Raw genomic sequence first — 17,754 nt, 5'->3', positions numbered from 1 at the left:
CACGGTAAGTCTCCCAGGGTTTCCCGTGAACCGGTCCTTAATTGCCATGGGTGCAATCAGCAAAACCATGCACCCACAGCCCACCATTCAGTGTATTTTAATTAACTAACACCATTGCGGTGGCACCAATCCAAAATTATGCTCATAGTCAGAGTCTATACAATAATGTGATCCCCTTTTGTGTACTAGTTGAGCTAAGCATGGCTAAGCATTTCCTAAACCAACATCTAATCATTTTGATACCCCAATTATCAATGGCATATGGTAAACAACATATGGCTGAGTAATAGGACCTATCCCACATGACATTGTAAAAGAATGCGACATTTAATAGAAATGCGGGATATTTGTAAATTGGGTACAATATGATCAATTGTATTGCATGACTTGCTTTGCTCTCGCACTGATGAGACCTCAGCAACGTCTTTGAGAAACCGCGGATCGACGAAACGGCCGAAATCTACGCGACAAACAAAGCACACAAGCAAAACATGCTATAAGACTACTGAAACAGGAAACAAAACCATTTTTAGTAGATTCTAGGGATTTTTATGAATTTACTGAGACTTGAATGGACTTAAACGGAGCTCGGATGAATTACTTATGAATTTTAGAAGATAAACTATGTTTTTACTAATAAAGAAAAGTCCTTAATTATTTATTGCGCAATAAATCCCAGGGCTGACGTCATCAAGGGGGGGCGGCACCGGCAAGCGGGGCCCGCATGTCAGCGGCACAAAGGGTGGCCGGTCTACCGTGGACCGGGACCACGCGGGTGGACCACCGCCGGTCCACGGGACCGACGGTCTGGATCGGCCCGAGGCCGATCGGACGGTGCGGGCAGCGGCTTGGCACGGCTCGGCTCGGCACAAAGCCGGCCGGCCGGCCATAGCGAGCGGCGGCGGCGCGCGCGGCTGCCGACGGCGGCGACCGGCGGAGGGAGGCGGCGGCGGAGGGCGCGAAAGGCGGCGGCGGATGGCCGGAGCAGCGGCACGGCCAAAGGCGGCGGCGCACGCGGGAAGGGGAGAAAAGGGAGGGGGAGGGAGTCCTCACCAGAGGGGCGGCGGCGACCGGTGCGGAAAACAAGGGTGGCGGCGACGACCGGCGATGCCGAGGCGCGGACGGGCGGCGGCGACACCTAGAGAAGGGGAGGAGAGGGGTTAGGAGTAGAGGAAACGACAACGGCGGACACCATTGACGGCCGGAGGCGGAGGGGAGGGACAAACTCACCGGCGCGCGAGGGAGATAGGGTTCCGGTGGGGTTCCGGCGACGCGAGGCGGTGGCCGGGAAAGCTCTTGCGGCGGCGGCCCTAGCGGCGACGACGCGCAACCGGAGATGGGCGGCGGTGGCGGAGCTCGGGTGTGGCGTGGGGAGAGCGGTACGGCGGCGGCGCGTGGAAAGCAAGCGGCGGCCGAGGTAGCTCTCGCGGCGGTGATTGCGCGGCGAGGCGACGGCTCTAGCAAGGGCGGCGTGCGGCCGGAGGCGGCGGCAAGCGGCGGTGCGTGCGGCGAGCGGCGCGAGCGCGGTAGGAGGCACGGGAGAGGGCGGCGAGAGCGGAAAGGGGAAGAGGAAGCTCGGGGGAGCAATTTATAGGTGGAGGGGGAGGCGGACGTGGCCGGGGAAGCCTCCGATTTCGTCGGCGACGTGGGGTGGAGAGAGAGTGGGGTGGGATTCGAAATCGAATCCCGCCCAATTCGTGCGCGCGCGCAGGGCGGGAGACGCGGGAAGAGGGCGGCGACGTGGGGAGGACGCGGGAACGGCGCGGCGTGGGCGCGGGAGGAGCGGAAGAGGTAGGGCGTCAGCTGCGGTTGCCGACTTGGGGGCATGGCTGGAGGTTGGGGACGACCCGACAGGTGGGGCCCACCTGTCGGCGTCCCGAAGGGAGGAGGAGGGGGCGCGGGCCGGCCCAAGAAGGAGATGGGCGCGCGCGGGCGGCGGGGTGGACTGGGCCGACGGCCCAAGAAGAGGGAAAACGGAGGAAAAAGAAAAAGAAAAAGAAGAAAGGATTTTCCCTAGGATTTAAAATTGCACTTTGGTGATTTTTAATTGGTTAAAATTATCTCCAAGGCTCTGAAAATTCCACTAAAAATCCTGTTAATATATTGTGACATGTGGAACTCAAGAAAAATCCCAGCCAATTTCAATTATTAATTGCATTTATTAATTAAGGAATTAGCTCTAGCTTAATTAGAACAATTTCTCCAGACGATTTATTTAACAAAATTTTAAAGCAAGGAAAAGGGGGAAACTTCAGGGCGTGACAGTCACTCTCCTCGGTCTCCGTGGTTCTGGAGTCCATCCTCTCGGAGGTTCGTCTGTAGTCTTTCGCCGACATTGCTACTTTTGGAGATTCTTTGGAAGTGTAGTGTGGCTCCGCCTCCATGCTCTCGAAGTTTGGAGTAGCTTTTGTTCAAAGTAGTTTAACTTTCTTTTACCTAGCTGCAACTCTTGTTTTTTCCGTTTTCTTCCCTCCTTAGCATAGGCTTGTCTGGCCGATTGCATTGTGTAACAAAAACTCTTTTCCTTCTAATATATTGATGTACAATCATTTGCACATTCGCGAAAAATTACTTAACACATGTGAGTAATTGTAAAAGTATCATTTGAGTAACTTCTTGACACTCCGACAGGCGCCCTACCAAAATGTCCAATGGATGAAAACCGAATAACATTAGTACTAAAGTACACATAGGACTATAGTTGTGTTCACTGGAGCATGTTCCCAACAGGAACAGTGCCGCTGGAGCATGTTCCCAACCAAAACAGTGCGCACGGAAAATGGAACGGTCCATTAATGTGTGATTAATTAAGTATTACCTTTTTTTTCAAAAAAGGATCAATATAATTTTTTAAGTAATTTTCGTATAGAAACTTTTTACAAAAAAAAAACACACCGTTTAGCAGTTTGAAAAACGTGTGCGTGGAAAACGAGGGAGATGAGTTGGAAAACTTAGGGTAAGAACACAGCCTATAAGAGTATTTGAAAGAATATCATTTTAATAGCTAAAGGGTAAAGGATAATATAAACAAAGGAGCGGAGGGTTCCAACTGAATCAGTTCTATTTCATTTGTCCTCATGCCCCCCGAAACTGAATTTCAGATCCCAACAAACAACCACTCTCTGTTAGTGCTCGGACTAATCGTGCAGCGTGACAACCTGACGGGCCACAAATTGCGTAGTGGGCTTGGGCTGGCTCGGTCTTTGTATATAACTTTGGGCTTAGCAAGCTAACACTTCACGAACCCATCCGCCGCCGCCGCGAGCGATACTGATCTTCGCCTCCTCCGACGCCCAGACGTCGCGCCATCTCCGCGATCTCTCATATCCTCCACAACCATGGCTTCTGGTCCGCCTTGCAGGTGGCTACTGACACTTGTGCGACTAGTTTCCCGGTTTACGCTTAACCCTCCTGTTCGTCATGTTTCCCGGTTTGTTCCCTTGTTCTGTTGCTAAAGTTTGCGACATGGATTCTGACAAATTTAGTTAGTATTATTATTATACTACTACTACTTCTACTACTACTATTATTACTACTATTACTACTATTAGTTCTTGTCATGTTGATATTTTTAGGGTAACTATGGATTTTTTTTAAAAAAATTAATCACATGAGACTTCCAAGCAAAAGAGAAAAACGATTTCAGACATAAATGGTAATTTCAATCCTGAATGATGTCACTTGAACTGGATGCAAAGATTTACCCAGATCTTGTGCTATTTTCTCATAGATTTCCCTATGGATCTCGAAACATGGCCAGGTAGCAGTGCAGCGAAAAGGCGAGGAATTGGATAAAGCAGACAGGCGCCGCCTCACACTTCCTCCCAACGATCCTATTCGCACGACAAATCAAAGGTATCACGATTTCCATGGAAAAGCTCTTCCCCATCACTCAAGTCATGGGCAATGAAGAGAATAGGGCTGCAACCGAGGAGTTCATCGCTTGTTGTCATGGCGATGGCTATCCTACCATTGTTGAACAGAGTGGAAGCAAAATTGTTGGTGATGTCATGTATGGCGATGAAAATGTTGAGGAGCTAACAGATGGTGAAGAAGATGCAAGGGACCAAAGTGCCAGCGAGGTCAGTGACGATGATGATGAATATGAAAGATTTCCATGATCGCATTGATAAGACAACACTTGGAATGAGGAGCCACCCTGATGATTCTATATACAATACCAGGGGCACCATTGGATCTGGGTGGGAATGGGACTATCGTATTGAGAGTAAATGATCGATGTCTCGTTTCCTATTGTTAGCTGATTTGTTCTTAGAACATTTATCAAGCTATAGGGCAATATAGTGAGTCCGAGCACCTACAAATATGGACTCACCGTGCAGCTTGATAAATGTCCTAAGAACAAGTAAAGATATGATAGTTCTTGCATGCAACAAAATAGATTATAGACTCTCACGTCGTCCTCCCCTAGGGGCAGCACGGGAGGCGACGACCCGGCCTCCCCTTCTCTCCCCCACCTCCCTCCTCCACCTCGCCGCCGCCCGAGTGGCCGCCGGCAAAGTCGTGCAGCCGCAAGGTCGGCGGTGGCAGGGATCCTCTTTCGCGTCGTCCTTAGGAGACCAGGGGAGTCTCCCTAGGAAGCGGTGGCGGTAAACCGCCAGATCCGCATCGCTCCGGCCAGATCTGGTGGGGCGGCAATGGGCGACGGCGGCAGTGGTGTATTGCGCCGGGCGGCGGGGTTGGCGACGGCGGCGGTGGAGTGAACGGATCCGGCGGCGGCGCACCCGGATCCGGTGGTGGCACGGCGTCCGGTGGTGGATGGAGCGTTCGGCGCCGACAGCTGTCTCGGCTGGCGATGGTGGTGAAAGGAGGACGGCCGGTTTGGGCTTTCCTAGGTCCATATCCGACACGTTCTCAGTCGGGGTCAAGGGTGATGCAGAATCCGATCGTCGTGCAGGTGGTGTATATACTACAAGTACCCTTCGGTGTGCAGGAGGCATTTGGAAGCTTCTGTTTAGGATGCTTTGGTTGACAGGGTCTCCGAGGTGAAAACCTTGCTCCACTCCCGGTGCTAGCAACAGCGACACCCTCGGACGCCATTCACCTTCTTGAAGGCGTTGCGTTTGGAGCCCTCATTTTAACTCCACTTCAAGGAAATTCTCCGGGTGAAAATCTTAGATTCGTTAGGATCGGACGTTGTCGCCGTTCTATCGGCATAACCTTCTTGAAGGATTCGTTCTAGGAGTTTTTTCTTGTTGGACGACTGTCCTTTTGTTCAGTTTGTCAATGCCGGGTTTTCGCCAATTTTTCTTTAATAACTGTGCTATTGTAAGGTTTCTGGGTTCGGTTTTCCTTATAATCTGGATCAACTCTATTTTTCTATAGTGAAATCGTAGGAGCTCCCTGCTTGTCCCCTCGAAAAAAAAACAAGTAAAGATATATCATTTCACTATCTGTTGAAAGGTATTAAGCCCGCTATCTTTTTTTTAACTTTACAAGGATAAATTGCACTTCACTTACCAATTAGCCGACAAGTTGCATACCACATGTATAACATGTATAAGTAAAAGTATAACTTAGCGTCAATTACTCATGAATTATGTTGGCTGGTAGGTACACACATCTGGTGCTTCCAAGAGTTATTATCTCATATCATATTTATCATCTACTCCCTCCGTCCCATAATATAAGAGATTTTAACTTTTTGTTTGCACTGTTTAACCATTCGTCTTATTAAAAAAAATAGAATTATTATTTATTTTATTTGTGATATACTTTATTATCCAAAGTAATTTAAGCATAACTTTTCGTTTTTTATATTTGCACAATTTTTTTTTGAATAAGATGAGTGGTCAAATAGAGTAAGCAAAAAATTCAAAAAGAGAGTATTAATTTGACAGTTTTGCCAGGTCGCTTGGTAGCAGGTCAATCTACAATTGTGATCGATAACACTAAACAGTGGTACTTCAACACAAAAGTAGTGATAATAGATTGCCAATAGCACAAGGGAATGTACAGGTATAGACAAGACTCCCCCTAAAAATACTATACGCGTGACACTAGGAAAACCCTCGTTGTCTGATCAATATTACATATCCCTTTCAGCCAACTCTAACAATGCTGTTACAACAGAATAGGTTCTACAGGATTAGATTTACACAACTATTGTCACACTCAGGAAATTGCCTGGCTTGCATGCTCATCAGACTATAGATAAGCACATAGGTGGACAATTTACATATGAATCTGGGGCGGAGAAAACCCTAACCGATCCAATTTGGTTGCATGGAATTTTCCACTTCCCGACCTGTTGTCCTGCAATCCAAGATTCATAAAATATTAGATGATGTTAGAAATGTTGGCACATCAATCTTATATTTTAGTGAACAGTTAGTTGAAGGCAACCAAAAGTTGGACTATATAATATATAACTAAAGCCAAGTAATCGGCTTGTACAACCAAAAGTTGGACTATATAATATATAACTAAAGCCAAGTAATCGGCTTGTACAGAAGCGGTGTCTGCAGGCTTGTGAATCCCTGATGAGATGTGGATGTTATCATGCAAGAATAACATAGAATAAGATTTTTATACGCCGCAAAAGAATCTATAGAGGGAGGAGAATAGATAGAAGAGAGTTGACATAAATGTGAAATGTTAGGTAGTAATTCTGGTAATAAAATGAGGGGGGAAATGTCTTGGTCAAAGTTTAGGTAAAATAGACCTCGTTCCTTTATATGTCAATTTCCATAGGACTCAGGCTTTTACATGGTCATACAATATACCCAAGAAGCTACCTTTCAATTTCTAATGACCTTTTTGTTTATAGGTCTACATACATGATTGTAATATTTCTTTGTTAGGAAAATTACTGTAGGAGAGGCTCCTACAGCGTGTATATATAAATAAATAAAAGTTAAATACAAATACATATATACAGAAAACAAGATAAAACAAGTTGTCTAGCCACGAAAAATGAAAACAAGATCAAAAGTTGTCCAGCCATTCATAATCTTGTGTGGCTTCATGCATAAAACAAACATTTTTTAGATACTATATTGGTATTATGCGAGAAGTTTCCATACTATGATAAAGTGTTGCAAAATTGTGAGCAAGTGCAACATCAATTCAACTTACTGAGACCAATCAGTTACCGTGCATCTGAACTCACAATGACTGGGATAATTGACTCCAGTTCATCAACCGGTGCGACTGTGGATGCCTATCCAAATAACTCCTACTAGAAATGTCAGCTTCATCAGAGGCAAAAGTTTCTGAATGGTCTGATGCTGCAGGAGGCGACCAAACTGGGACTACGCCTCCCTCTCTCCCAGTCCAGCCACTTGATGCCTCTGATACAGATGGTGCTAGAACATTTCGCATACGGTGCTGAGGTTGCTGGAAATTATTGTGCTCATGAATACCATTTGTTCTAGCAACATTTCCCGCAGTGGTACGGAAATTTTCTTCCCGCTCAGTTCGAGGCTCAAAATTCACACGGGTTGGTACCTCTGCCCTACTGTCCACACTGTTCATAAAATCGGCAGAAATCTCAGTTTCAGCCCTGTTTAGTGAAGATGTCATTGTTGGCACCATCTGATCCTCGCGTCTTCGAGCTGTTGTCAGCACATTGGCTGTTACTCGAGCTGGTTCTCGGTCAACTTCCATCTGTAGTTCTCGAGGAAATTCAATTGGTGGAACCTCCGAGGAGTCGCCAAGGCCTTCTTCCATTCCATTGTCCATTGCGGCCCTGGATGCTGCCTCAAGCTGCCACATTTCTGACAGGGCTTCTTGCAGCCTGGCGTTGGCTGCATCTAGCCCAACTATAGGGAGAGGGTAGTTGGAGCCTAACTCGACTCCTGCAGCTTGCAGCACAGATGCGGGTGCATCCCATGGATGGTGTATCCATTCTGTTGGCAACCTTGCAAGCTCCGGAAGCCACCTTCGGACATACTCACCATGCGGATCAAACTTGTAGCCTTCGAGCTGCAATGCACAATTGGATTCACAAGATAATGCATCAATATTCAGAAACTTTTGTTATCACTGGATTGCATTTTCTTCTGAAATTAATAGTTTGACTTTTTCTTTAGATAATAATTAATAGTTTGACCTACCTGAGGATTGTCAATGCGGTCAAGTTCTCGGCCATCAGGAAGAGAGCCAGAGATATACTGCCAGCCTAGTGCATCGCTCTCAAGATCTGCGTCTAATAATGTGTCCCAAAAGTACTTCATCCCCCATCGCCATGGTAGTTGAAGGACTTTGACGAAGAAACTTGACACTACCACACGAATACGATCATGCAACCACCCTGTAGCCCATAGCTCCCTCATGCCGGCATCAACAAGGGGGTAACCAGTCCTTCCCTGCCGCCATATCTTGAAGTAGCACTCATTGATCACCCAGGGGAAGAACCTGAGGTGTGCCAAAAGGGGCTTCTCATGGCTGCATGGGTGGTTGAAACTCAGATACCGTGAGTACTCCCGGAGACCAATGGACCGAAGGAACAGGGTGCAGCTCTCTTCAGCTGCACGATTGCCCTCATTGCTCCACACAAGCTGCTTCATCCGAACAAGGTGGAAGACCTTGCGCACACTCAGCTCACCGAAATGCAGGTACGGTGATAAGAGGGAGGTACTTGCACTGTCTGCTTTCTTGCGATTCACTGAGTAGTGGATCAAAGGACCATTCAGGAAAGCTGTCAGTGCCTTGTCTGCATTCTGCCAGCCTGGTGACCATGCTCGGGCAAGAAGTGCATTGCTTCCCCTCTCCGAGTCATCCTCAAAGATCAGATCATCTGATGGGCACATTGATAAGTCACCTGTTGAAAATTTATCAGTGAATTGACCGAACTGTTTCAACTTGTAGTGCAGTGTTAGAAACAAAATATTGTTATGTACCAAAAAAGTATTAGTGATTAATAGCTAAAATTTGCCCATATATAGCAAGTAAAAACAGAAAGGCAGAACATTCAAACAGTTGAAATGTTCTTACTCTGATGCAAGAACAATACCAGTGCCTAATATGCCAGTAACCAATACATTTTTTCTGAATAAGTAGAAACTAAACCATTTGAATTTAATTCTCCAAGTACCTGAATTGATTCTCTTAGGAGGCAACAGCGGTGCGGCAGGATCATACGGCATGCTGAGGCACCTATTCCAGAAAGGCGCAAACATGGTGAAAGATTGGCCTTCGTCGTCGACAACTTCCCACGGCTCGTACAGCAGGTCTGCATTGAAAGACTGCACGATGATGCCCTCCGCTGCCATCATCTCCTTCAGCCGGTGGTCCCTGACCAGTGAGATCGGGTCTGAAAAGACAGCCGTGACCAATGAGTATAGAGTTATGCGAGGTCATGAGTGTCAAGGTTACAAAGCATAAACCTCTAGTCTCAACACGAACAATTGATAGATACTGAATTTTAGACAATATACTAGAAAGTACAACCGTACAAGTGCTTATGTTGAGTGAATGAGTGTTAACTAAATATGGAGCTGGCATGTGATTATTGCCTCTTTAAATTGGTTGGTTGATGTTGATTCTAGAAATCGGCAACAAGAAATGGGGTAGCGCATGAGACCTAAAGTGGATGAGTAAAGGGACAAAGGTTTAGACAGGTTTAGGCCTTCTCAATTAGAAGTAATACCCTACTCCTGTTTCAAGGATTATATGGGTGTTGTATTAATCTGACGATCTGATTGTGGCTTAGCTTGAAGGGCTCCCTGCCCACCTTATATAGGTTGGGGGGTAAGACTACAAAGAGGAAAATCCAACACGACATTGATCTCCTCATATGATTATTGCCTCTTTAAATTAGTCGGTTGGTGGCAGCAAGAGCTTTCAGAAATAATAAAAAGGTAGTACTAGTAGATGGCGAAATGTTCTTAATGATCAAAGTGTAAAGGCAGATTACTAAAACTGGGAACTTCTGAAGTTTTGCTCTAAAACAATGGTAGCTAAACTGGAACATAGTTGGCATGTGGACCATGGAGATGGAGGTGTAGTATATTAATATATCCAAGTAGTGCCACATAATACTGTTAAAATGATGGAGTAGATCTAGCTCAAACTTGACGCGAATCTGATGAAAACTGTAATGAAGATGCAAGCGAAACAGAGAAGTTGCATTGTTATCATGTCATCCAATCAAATCATAACTTCAAGCTAGAATTGCCCCTAAAAGCATGGACTTGCCATGAGATTCGATCAACATATCTAACAGAAAGATTTGCCACATGTGAAGACTTTGATGCCAGAAACAATCTAAAAGGCATATCTCCTTTTCTTGTATAAAAATAATAATAAAAAAAGCACAAAGCTAGCAAAAGCAAACCGTAGAGATGGTTGAAGAAGAGCCGCGTGGCGCCGGTGTCGCGGACGAGCTGGAGCAGCGCGACGACGGCGTCGGCCGACCTCCTCGTCACCAGCTTGCCGGCGCCGAGCCGCCGCAGCGAGGCGTCGAGGTGCTTCAGGCTCTGGCTGAGCCACCACCGCGACACGCGGCCGGGGTAGTACGGCCCGTCCTCCTCGGGCGCCCACACGTACGCCGGCACCACCTCCCCGCCGGCGCGCGCCGCCGCCGCCAGCGCCGGGTTGTCCTCCACCCTCAGGTCCCTCCTGAACCACACCACCGTCCTCCCCCCGGCGTCCCCGCCACCGCCGCCGCCCATGGACGACGACGACACCGACATGATATGCACCCAATCCAATCCAAGAACCAACCCCCCCACGAGTTCTTGGATCAAGAGGACGTCACCCGAAGCATGGAGCTAGCCAGCTCAAACTCCAAAGCTCACTGCTTCTTCTTCTTCTTCTTCCTCCTTCCCCCCTCGAGATTCCCAACTATAGCTGGATTGGAGCTCGAGCTCCGCTTGATTGGATTGGGTTTTTTCCGGCGAAGAAGCAAAGCAAAGCGAGTGTACGCGCGCGGCGCGAGCTGCTCTGCAACTGCAAAGCAGCAAAGGCGCCTCCTTTTTTTTTCTCTTCCTTTCTTTTCCCGTGTATTTTCCGGTGTATAAAATTTTGGCCGGTCTTTGTTTGGTGTTGGGTGTTCTTGCAGTTGGCGTTTCTAGTCCAATGGAGAGAGAGGTTGTGGATATCGCGATTGGTTGGCTGGATTTGATCTAACTTTTGCTCTTGGCCATTTATCCTGGTGACCCTTCTGCTCTCCCAAATAATATTCTTTTTTTTTCCAATGTGTATATATTTTATTTGCGAACAAAAAGAAAAACCCACTCGGCACGATAGATTCCAAGCTAAGAAATGGTCCTCACATGATCGATGGTTCGAGGGTCTATTGGTAATACAGAACGGGCGAGTTTTTGGGGTGTCAAATCAGGGGATGTTTGTTAATGTCCCAATTGGTGTATAAAAACTTAGAGACTGCATATAGATGAAAAAGTTATAAAATACTCCTTTTTGATGGTTTAATAGACAATATTGTGAATTTTTAGACGCACATTTGACTATTTATCTTATTTAAAAAAAATTGTATAGATACATAAGATATTAATCATACTTAAAGTATTTTTATGATAAAATAACTTACAATAAAATAAATTATAATTATGTAAATTTTTAAATAGAAAGGATGATTAGATATGTGTCTAAAAATTAACGGCATTATCTATTATAAAAGTATCAATTTCCTTACCCGATAATTTGCTCCAACGTTTTCCTAAGAACTGCATAGATAGCTCTATTTCCTAAGAACTGCATAGTTGTTTTCCTTTTTCCTTGTCATAGAAATATATCATTCTCGAATAACTATTAATTGAAAACCATCTTTTATCATTGAATCTTTTTGTCTGCTAGTGAACATTTCATCTCCCCATAGTCAACTAAACCTTACATTCTCCATTAAAAAAACTAAAAACTATTTTTGGGTTTGAATCAATATAGCCTACATCCAAATTCAAACTCATAAATGGTTTTTTTATTTTTACTGAGGGAGTACACGTATACTTCTTCCTTGGAGTAATGAGTTGGATTTGCTTGGTGGTCTGATCAAGGCACACATTGCACGCATGAACAGGAAAAGATGAGTTGTGCCAGAGAGAAATTTTTAAGTTTTTACGCATATAAAAGAAGGGGGACCTTAGCCCTGCTGCTTTTGTAACCAAAATACTAATGATGAATATATTCTCTCTGTAGATGATGGATAACCCATCTACCTAAGCACATGAACATGGCACGTCGATAGAACAACACTGTCACCTCATGCTCCGAAAGTAGCACTGTTCTCTGATCCTGTTCCAAAATAGAATGAGCACATAATTGAAGTCCCACGGCACCCCAATAGCCAAACCAATTTGCTGTCCAATTAGCCCCACTAAATTATTACTACTAGATTTCCCATCAAAGAAATTATTAGTAGTAGTTTTAAGGAGTATATATTAGTCAAGCCAATATTTGCCATGTAAATGTTTATTTCATGCGTCTGATTTATAACATTTCATCTTGATAAAATGCACCTTTTTTTTTCCATTTAAGTGCACACGTGATGCGGATAGAACCAACCAATCATAAGGAGGGAGGGGGGGGGGTTCTATCCTCTCCAAAAAAAAATTTAAAAAATAACACGGGACATATGCAGCCATGCAGGAGCTCATATGACGCATGCACATCATCCTCATAAAAACACACGCATACCTTACCTATAACATCTTCGAATATCAACATAGCTTGAGATTAATAAAGCCATCGTAAACATCGTACGGTTACCATCATCTAAAAGAATAAATATCCTTAAATGCGAGTATTCGTACTAAGTCTAGCATTTTAAACCCAGTAGGTACTAGGTAGGCCTAACCACTATAAACCTAACCAGCCGCGCTGCACTCAGTTCATAAGACGTCATGGCTTTCTTTTGTTCAGATGAATAGCAAATGAAGGTCAGTGATGATGAAATTATTTTTATAGAAATAAATTAAATATTTATACTTATAAAAGAAACAACAAATAGTTTAGAACAACGGTCTAGATGATATTGATGTAGAAAATCTATAGAGAAATCGTAGTTTTATAAACGTAGCATGAATAATATATATGATGAAAATAATCCCAAAAAACAGGTAAACGATCCATCATAAGTCACACATAGATATATTTCTTTCGACCATTCACCCTTTTTCCCAAAAAAAAAAGGAAAAAAAAAACTACCAAGCACTTCATCCACTGAACTGAAGAATGATGTAGCCGAGGGTTTGGTCGTCAATGCCAAGCTTACTTTCCTTCCCCCGGGTTGTGATCGCCGCTGCTGACTAGTCACTTCAATCGGGTGTTCTACGAAAGAAAACAGAAATGCACTGCGATCCTCTGTGGTTAACCATATGTCAAGTAAATCCAGTTATATCATTATCTAATAAAAAAGTAAATCCAGTCCCGGCATGGGCAGATGATTGAGTTAATTTATATCGTAATACGCGAGTCGCTTTGGGCTCGATCGATCGGTATCGTGTGGGGTTAAAGGGGATCGGGCACTATTCAGTCCCCCAGACCATGCATGCATCGTCGCATCATCCCCCGGCCGCCTAGCTATCGGATCAATATACACCGATGGAGAAAGCATCCGGGTATCTTTTAGTACCGGGTGAAATAACAGGGAATCCATCTTTAGATGGATAGGGCTACGTCATCGATTATTTTTTACTTTTTATTGTTTTTTCTGCTTGTACCTATTCTCTACCCAGATCCACCCAACCATTCACAAATTATGAACAATAAAATCATCCACAAATCATACACATTCACAATCCACAAGTCATACACATCTACAATCCACAAATCATACACATCACAATCCACAAATCAATCACAAAATCATCCTCAAATCAACAAGAAAAATCTCCAACAAAATATACAAATCATTCCCTACAAAATATATAAAAAAAATCACACGCTGCCGCCTGGCCGCCGCTTGGCCGTGCTCGGCCCGCCGCGCTAGCTGCCGCGACCGCCCGGGCTCGGCCGCGCCCTCCGCGCCGGCCGCCGCCCACCGCGCCAGCCGCCTCTCGGCCGCGCCCTCCGCGTTGGCCGCCGGCCGCTGCGGCTGCCGCCTGGGCTCGGCCCTCCGTGCCGGCCGCCGCCCGCCGCGCCAACTGCCACTCGGCCGCGCCCTCGGCGCTGCCCGCCGGCCGCTACGCCAGCCGCCTGGGCTCGGCCGCCGCGACCGCACGGGCTCGGCCCTCCGCGCCGGCCGCCGCCCGCCGCGCCAGTCGCCGCGACCGCCCGAGCTCGGCCGCCTGCCCGCTTGTGCTTGTACCTGGGAGGAGGAGGAGGAGGAGGAGGGGAGGAGAGGGGAAGGGGAGGAAGGGGAGAGGATCAAATGGATCGATGGAGAGGAGGATAAGGATAGATGTGAGTTGGCCGGCTGTGTTTAATGAGGGGCTTTTAACTATTTGCCACTGTTAGAATTTGGCAAATAACTATTTATCACCCCTATCTCAATGACATGTGGGCCTAATGGCAAAAAGTTAATTGTCACATCTAAATATGGCAAATGGTTAAATATCTCGTTTAATGAGGGGAGGAGAGAGAGGAAGTGGGAGGGAGACTAGCGCGCGGCTCGGGGTGGTTTTTGGTTCCGGTTGATATAAACAACCGGGACTAAAGATCCATGTTTAGTCCCGGTTATTTATATCAACCGGGACTAAAGATAATTGGAGCCTGCATTCGACCTGACAACTCGTTGAACCGGGATTAAAAATGATCTTTAGTCCCGGTTGGTGTTAGATCAAAAAGTTTTTAACCGGGACCGGTTTCTATTCGAACCGGGACTATTGTGGTTTTTGGACGACCGACCAAAGATGGTTTCTCCAGTAGTGGATATCTCCAAATCTCGATTGTTCGTGGATCGTGCAAGCCCGGCCCCGGGTGATGACTAGCTGCAATGTACCGTGCTCCACGCCGGTTATGGAGCATTTCTTGTTTCCCCCGGCCCAGTTGCACTTGGCGAATTGGTGGCGTTACGTCCCTTTTTATTTGTAGGGGGGGAGATGACCAGATGAGGAATTTGGAGTTTTAGGGGGCAGGCACCATCTACCACTATACCGGCCGGCGCCGCATCGTCGCTGTCGCCGTCCCGTCCCGTGTGGGCATTTTTGCGTGGGCGCGGGGGTTGTGGTGTGGTGCGTAAAGTCCCAGCGCCCGCGGCGACGGCGACGGCTTCGGCCGCGCGCGGGAGAGAACGCGAGATTTCCACGAGCGGATACGGCCGCGCCTTTGGTTGGGGTCGGCGTCGCCGCTCCCCGCGCGATGGGGACGTGGTGCTCATCTGTTACAGCTAGGTACGAAGTACGCCGTACGCAAAGCTCGTCAAATTGGCGCACGCAGACGCAGGCGCGCAGCGAGGAGAAAATTGATCCGAGGAAGCGAGCGGCAGTTTTCTCTTGGCCCAGCAAGGAAAGTGGCCCGTATTTTAGTAGTGGTTGCCGGTTTGTAGGAGCCCAAGTGCACGTGCAGGCAGAAGGCCTGCACGCAGCCCTGGTAGAGTTCGTTGGGGGCCCTTAAACATATACATACTGGGGGCCTTAAAGTAATGATGATTTTTTCAGTAGAGCCTTGGCTTGTCTTATCCGTCTGAATTTCATATCTTAGATGTAAAAAGAAGTATAAATATCGTCATATACTAAACGTTCGCTAATTAATATCGCGTATTTAAAATTGTAACCTTTCAATGGCCTATAAGTTACTAATACGTTTTTTTCCTAAAGCAAGTTCCCCACCCTGAAGTACGAAACCAAGGACACTGATATCTTGGTAGCATTCCGAGTAACTTCTCAGCTGGGGGTTCTATCCGAAGAAGCAAGGGTTACAGTAGCTGCCGAATCTTCTACCGGTACATAGATAACTGTTTGGATTGATAGACATAAGGTTTCTTCCCAATTTTTTTTTCTTTTGCCTTTTGTTTGAGCGGTTTTGCTTTCTTTCCTCTTTTGTTTAAGCTGTGTTTTAAGTGAACATTATTTAAGAGATTTGAATATTTGATGGTACGGTGGATTCTATCTATAGTTTGGTAGATTATAACATCTAACCCTATATGAGTTGCGGTGGAGTTTCACAAACCCTTAAGGACATATATTAAAGATAAAACCCGATATAGTCTTGTATGCAATACACATTATCTACAGACGATGAGACAACAATAATCTAATCGTCGTTAACACGTTAAAATACTTTTGTTGCCTTTTTTTTCTTTTCCTCATACTCACGCGGTACAAATTCCATTTATTGGAACTAAGAGCCGATGATAAGCTTAACATCAATGTTTTTCTCTCAATCTTTTTAACAAGTATATCAATTAATAAGATTAAAAAGCCATCTTATTGACCATCATTGTACAAGCTCTAACTAATCTTGAGCATCTAAAATGCATCGGACTATTTCTTAGGGCAAGTTTAAGAGAAAATACATTGTATACCCCCGAAATTTTAGCTAATCCCTTCCATGCCAATGAGTTTTGCTTACTTCCTTGTATACCCCAAATTTGATTTTGATCCCTTCCATACCCCTCCCTTCAGCTGACCATTTAATATCTATAAAAATATCCATTTTACCCTTTGGATGAACATAAAAAATTTATGAATTACATTATTAAAAATGTAAAAGTTTATCACATGAGACTACTATAGTTATTAGTTTACTGTGCGATACATTATTTATGACAATATTTTTAGATAATGAAATAAAAAATTACGTATTTATTTTATTTTTAAAAAAATCATAAAAAATGAGGAGCATTTATATAAAGATATGATTACCAATGCTCACGATATTGTTTTTATGAATGCTCCCAAAAAAAATCCATTATCCTATTAAAATTTCAAACAAAATTTTTAATTTATTACATTTGTTTTATTTTCAAAATTTTATGCTCTAATAATTTAGCCTCATTAGTTTCATAAAATGCACACGCTGTGCACTCAAACAAACATTTTAATCGTTTTTCAAGCTTATATTCAAACATAAATTAATCATCAAGGGCATAACAAACATATGCAACCAAACGTAACAGTGAAAAGAAGGAAAATGTAACGGCAGGGGCATGGAAGAGATCAAGTTAAAATTTCAGGTATAGAATGGATCAGATAAATTTCAGGGGTATGAAAGAGATTGAGTGAGTTTTTATGGGTACACAGGGAATTTACTCCAAGTTTAATAATTAGATGGTTTGACATTTTTATTTTTATCCACACCATCTACTCATTACTTAGAAAATTACGCATTCAACGCATAACTTCCGTACGCTTGCCTTAATACACTATAATAATTTTACTTTATTTATTTTCTCTCAATCTATTGATTATCCTTTTCTCTTTCTTAAAACTTGTGTACATGCTGTCTTTTACACGAGACACACTTCTAATTTCTTTCTCTTCCACGTGACGCCAATGTACACAATATTCTTAAGTTGTTAGTACTTGAGGTGTTATTGTACTTTCTCTTGATAAAATGCTGCACGTGCTTTAAACGGCCCCTTGTCGAACTTGATCGGCTCCGTGCAGTTGCTCGTCCACGTGCTGATCTATACTACCTACTCCCACGAAAGTACAACGGTGCTTATATATGTGAGACGAAACTAGAACTAAATAGGGAGATGTACCACTTGTTTAATTTATTGAGTTTAAGTTGATGTGATTATTTAATTTTGTATCAAGAGGTACAAGTAGTGACAAAGATACAGGATTCCTGGCACCTATCATATACTTTAGTTCCACCCCTAATCCTAGGTAGACCTCACTGAGGTGTAGCACCTATTTTTGTAATGATCGTGTTCGACTACAGTGT

At 44.8% G+C, this 17,754-nt stretch overlaps 1 protein-coding gene across 3 annotated transcripts; it reads right to left on the bottom strand.

The window, feature by feature from the left end:
- Positions 1-5,926: 5,926 nt before the first annotated feature.
- On the bottom strand, positions 5,927-11,107 carry LOC4336008 (cryptochrome-1). Of its 3 annotated transcripts, none has more exons than XM_015781119.2 (5): positions 10,301-11,107; positions 9,059-9,277; positions 8,079-8,785; positions 7,099-7,947; positions 5,927-6,276 (listed from the first exon to the last, which is right to left on the bottom strand). In XM_015781119.2, exons 1-4 carry the CDS (start codon positions 10,656-10,658, stop codon positions 7,129-7,131), a joined length of 2,103 nt encoding a protein of 700 aa, XP_015636605.1. In that variant the 5' UTR covers positions 10,659-11,107; the 3' UTR covers positions 5,927-6,276; positions 7,099-7,128. The 3 variants fall into 3 exon arrangements, with proteins under 3 accessions (XP_015636605.1, XP_015636604.1, XP_015636606.1); XM_015781118.3 differs by having other exon boundaries at positions 7,133-7,947; positions 10,301-11,068; XM_015781120.3 differs by having other exon boundaries at positions 7,116-7,947; positions 10,301-11,057.
- Between the last annotated feature and the right edge of the window lie 6,647 nt (positions 11,108-17,754).

Source organism: Oryza sativa, chromosome 4 (genome assembly GCF_034140825.1).
Source record: "Oryza sativa Japonica Group chromosome 4, ASM3414082v1".
NCBI classification, from domain to species: Eukaryota; Viridiplantae; Streptophyta; class Magnoliopsida; order Poales; family Poaceae; genus Oryza; species Oryza sativa.
This window is presented reverse-complemented; position numbering and strand designations above follow the sequence as displayed.

Coding starts and splice junctions, on each gene's coding strand:
- LOC4336008 (XM_015781118.3), bottom strand. CDS start 10,658: ATGTCGGTGTCGTCGTCGTCCATGGGCGGCGGCGGTGGCGGGGACGCC. Junction 9,278..10,300: donor CTTCTTCAACCATCTCTACG/GTTTGCTTTTGC, acceptor CTGTCTTTTCAG/ACCCGATCTCACTGGTCAGG. Junction 7,948..8,078: donor ACCGCATTGACAATCCTCAG/GTAGGTCAAACT, acceptor TGTGCATTGCAG/CTCGAAGGCTACAAGTTTGA.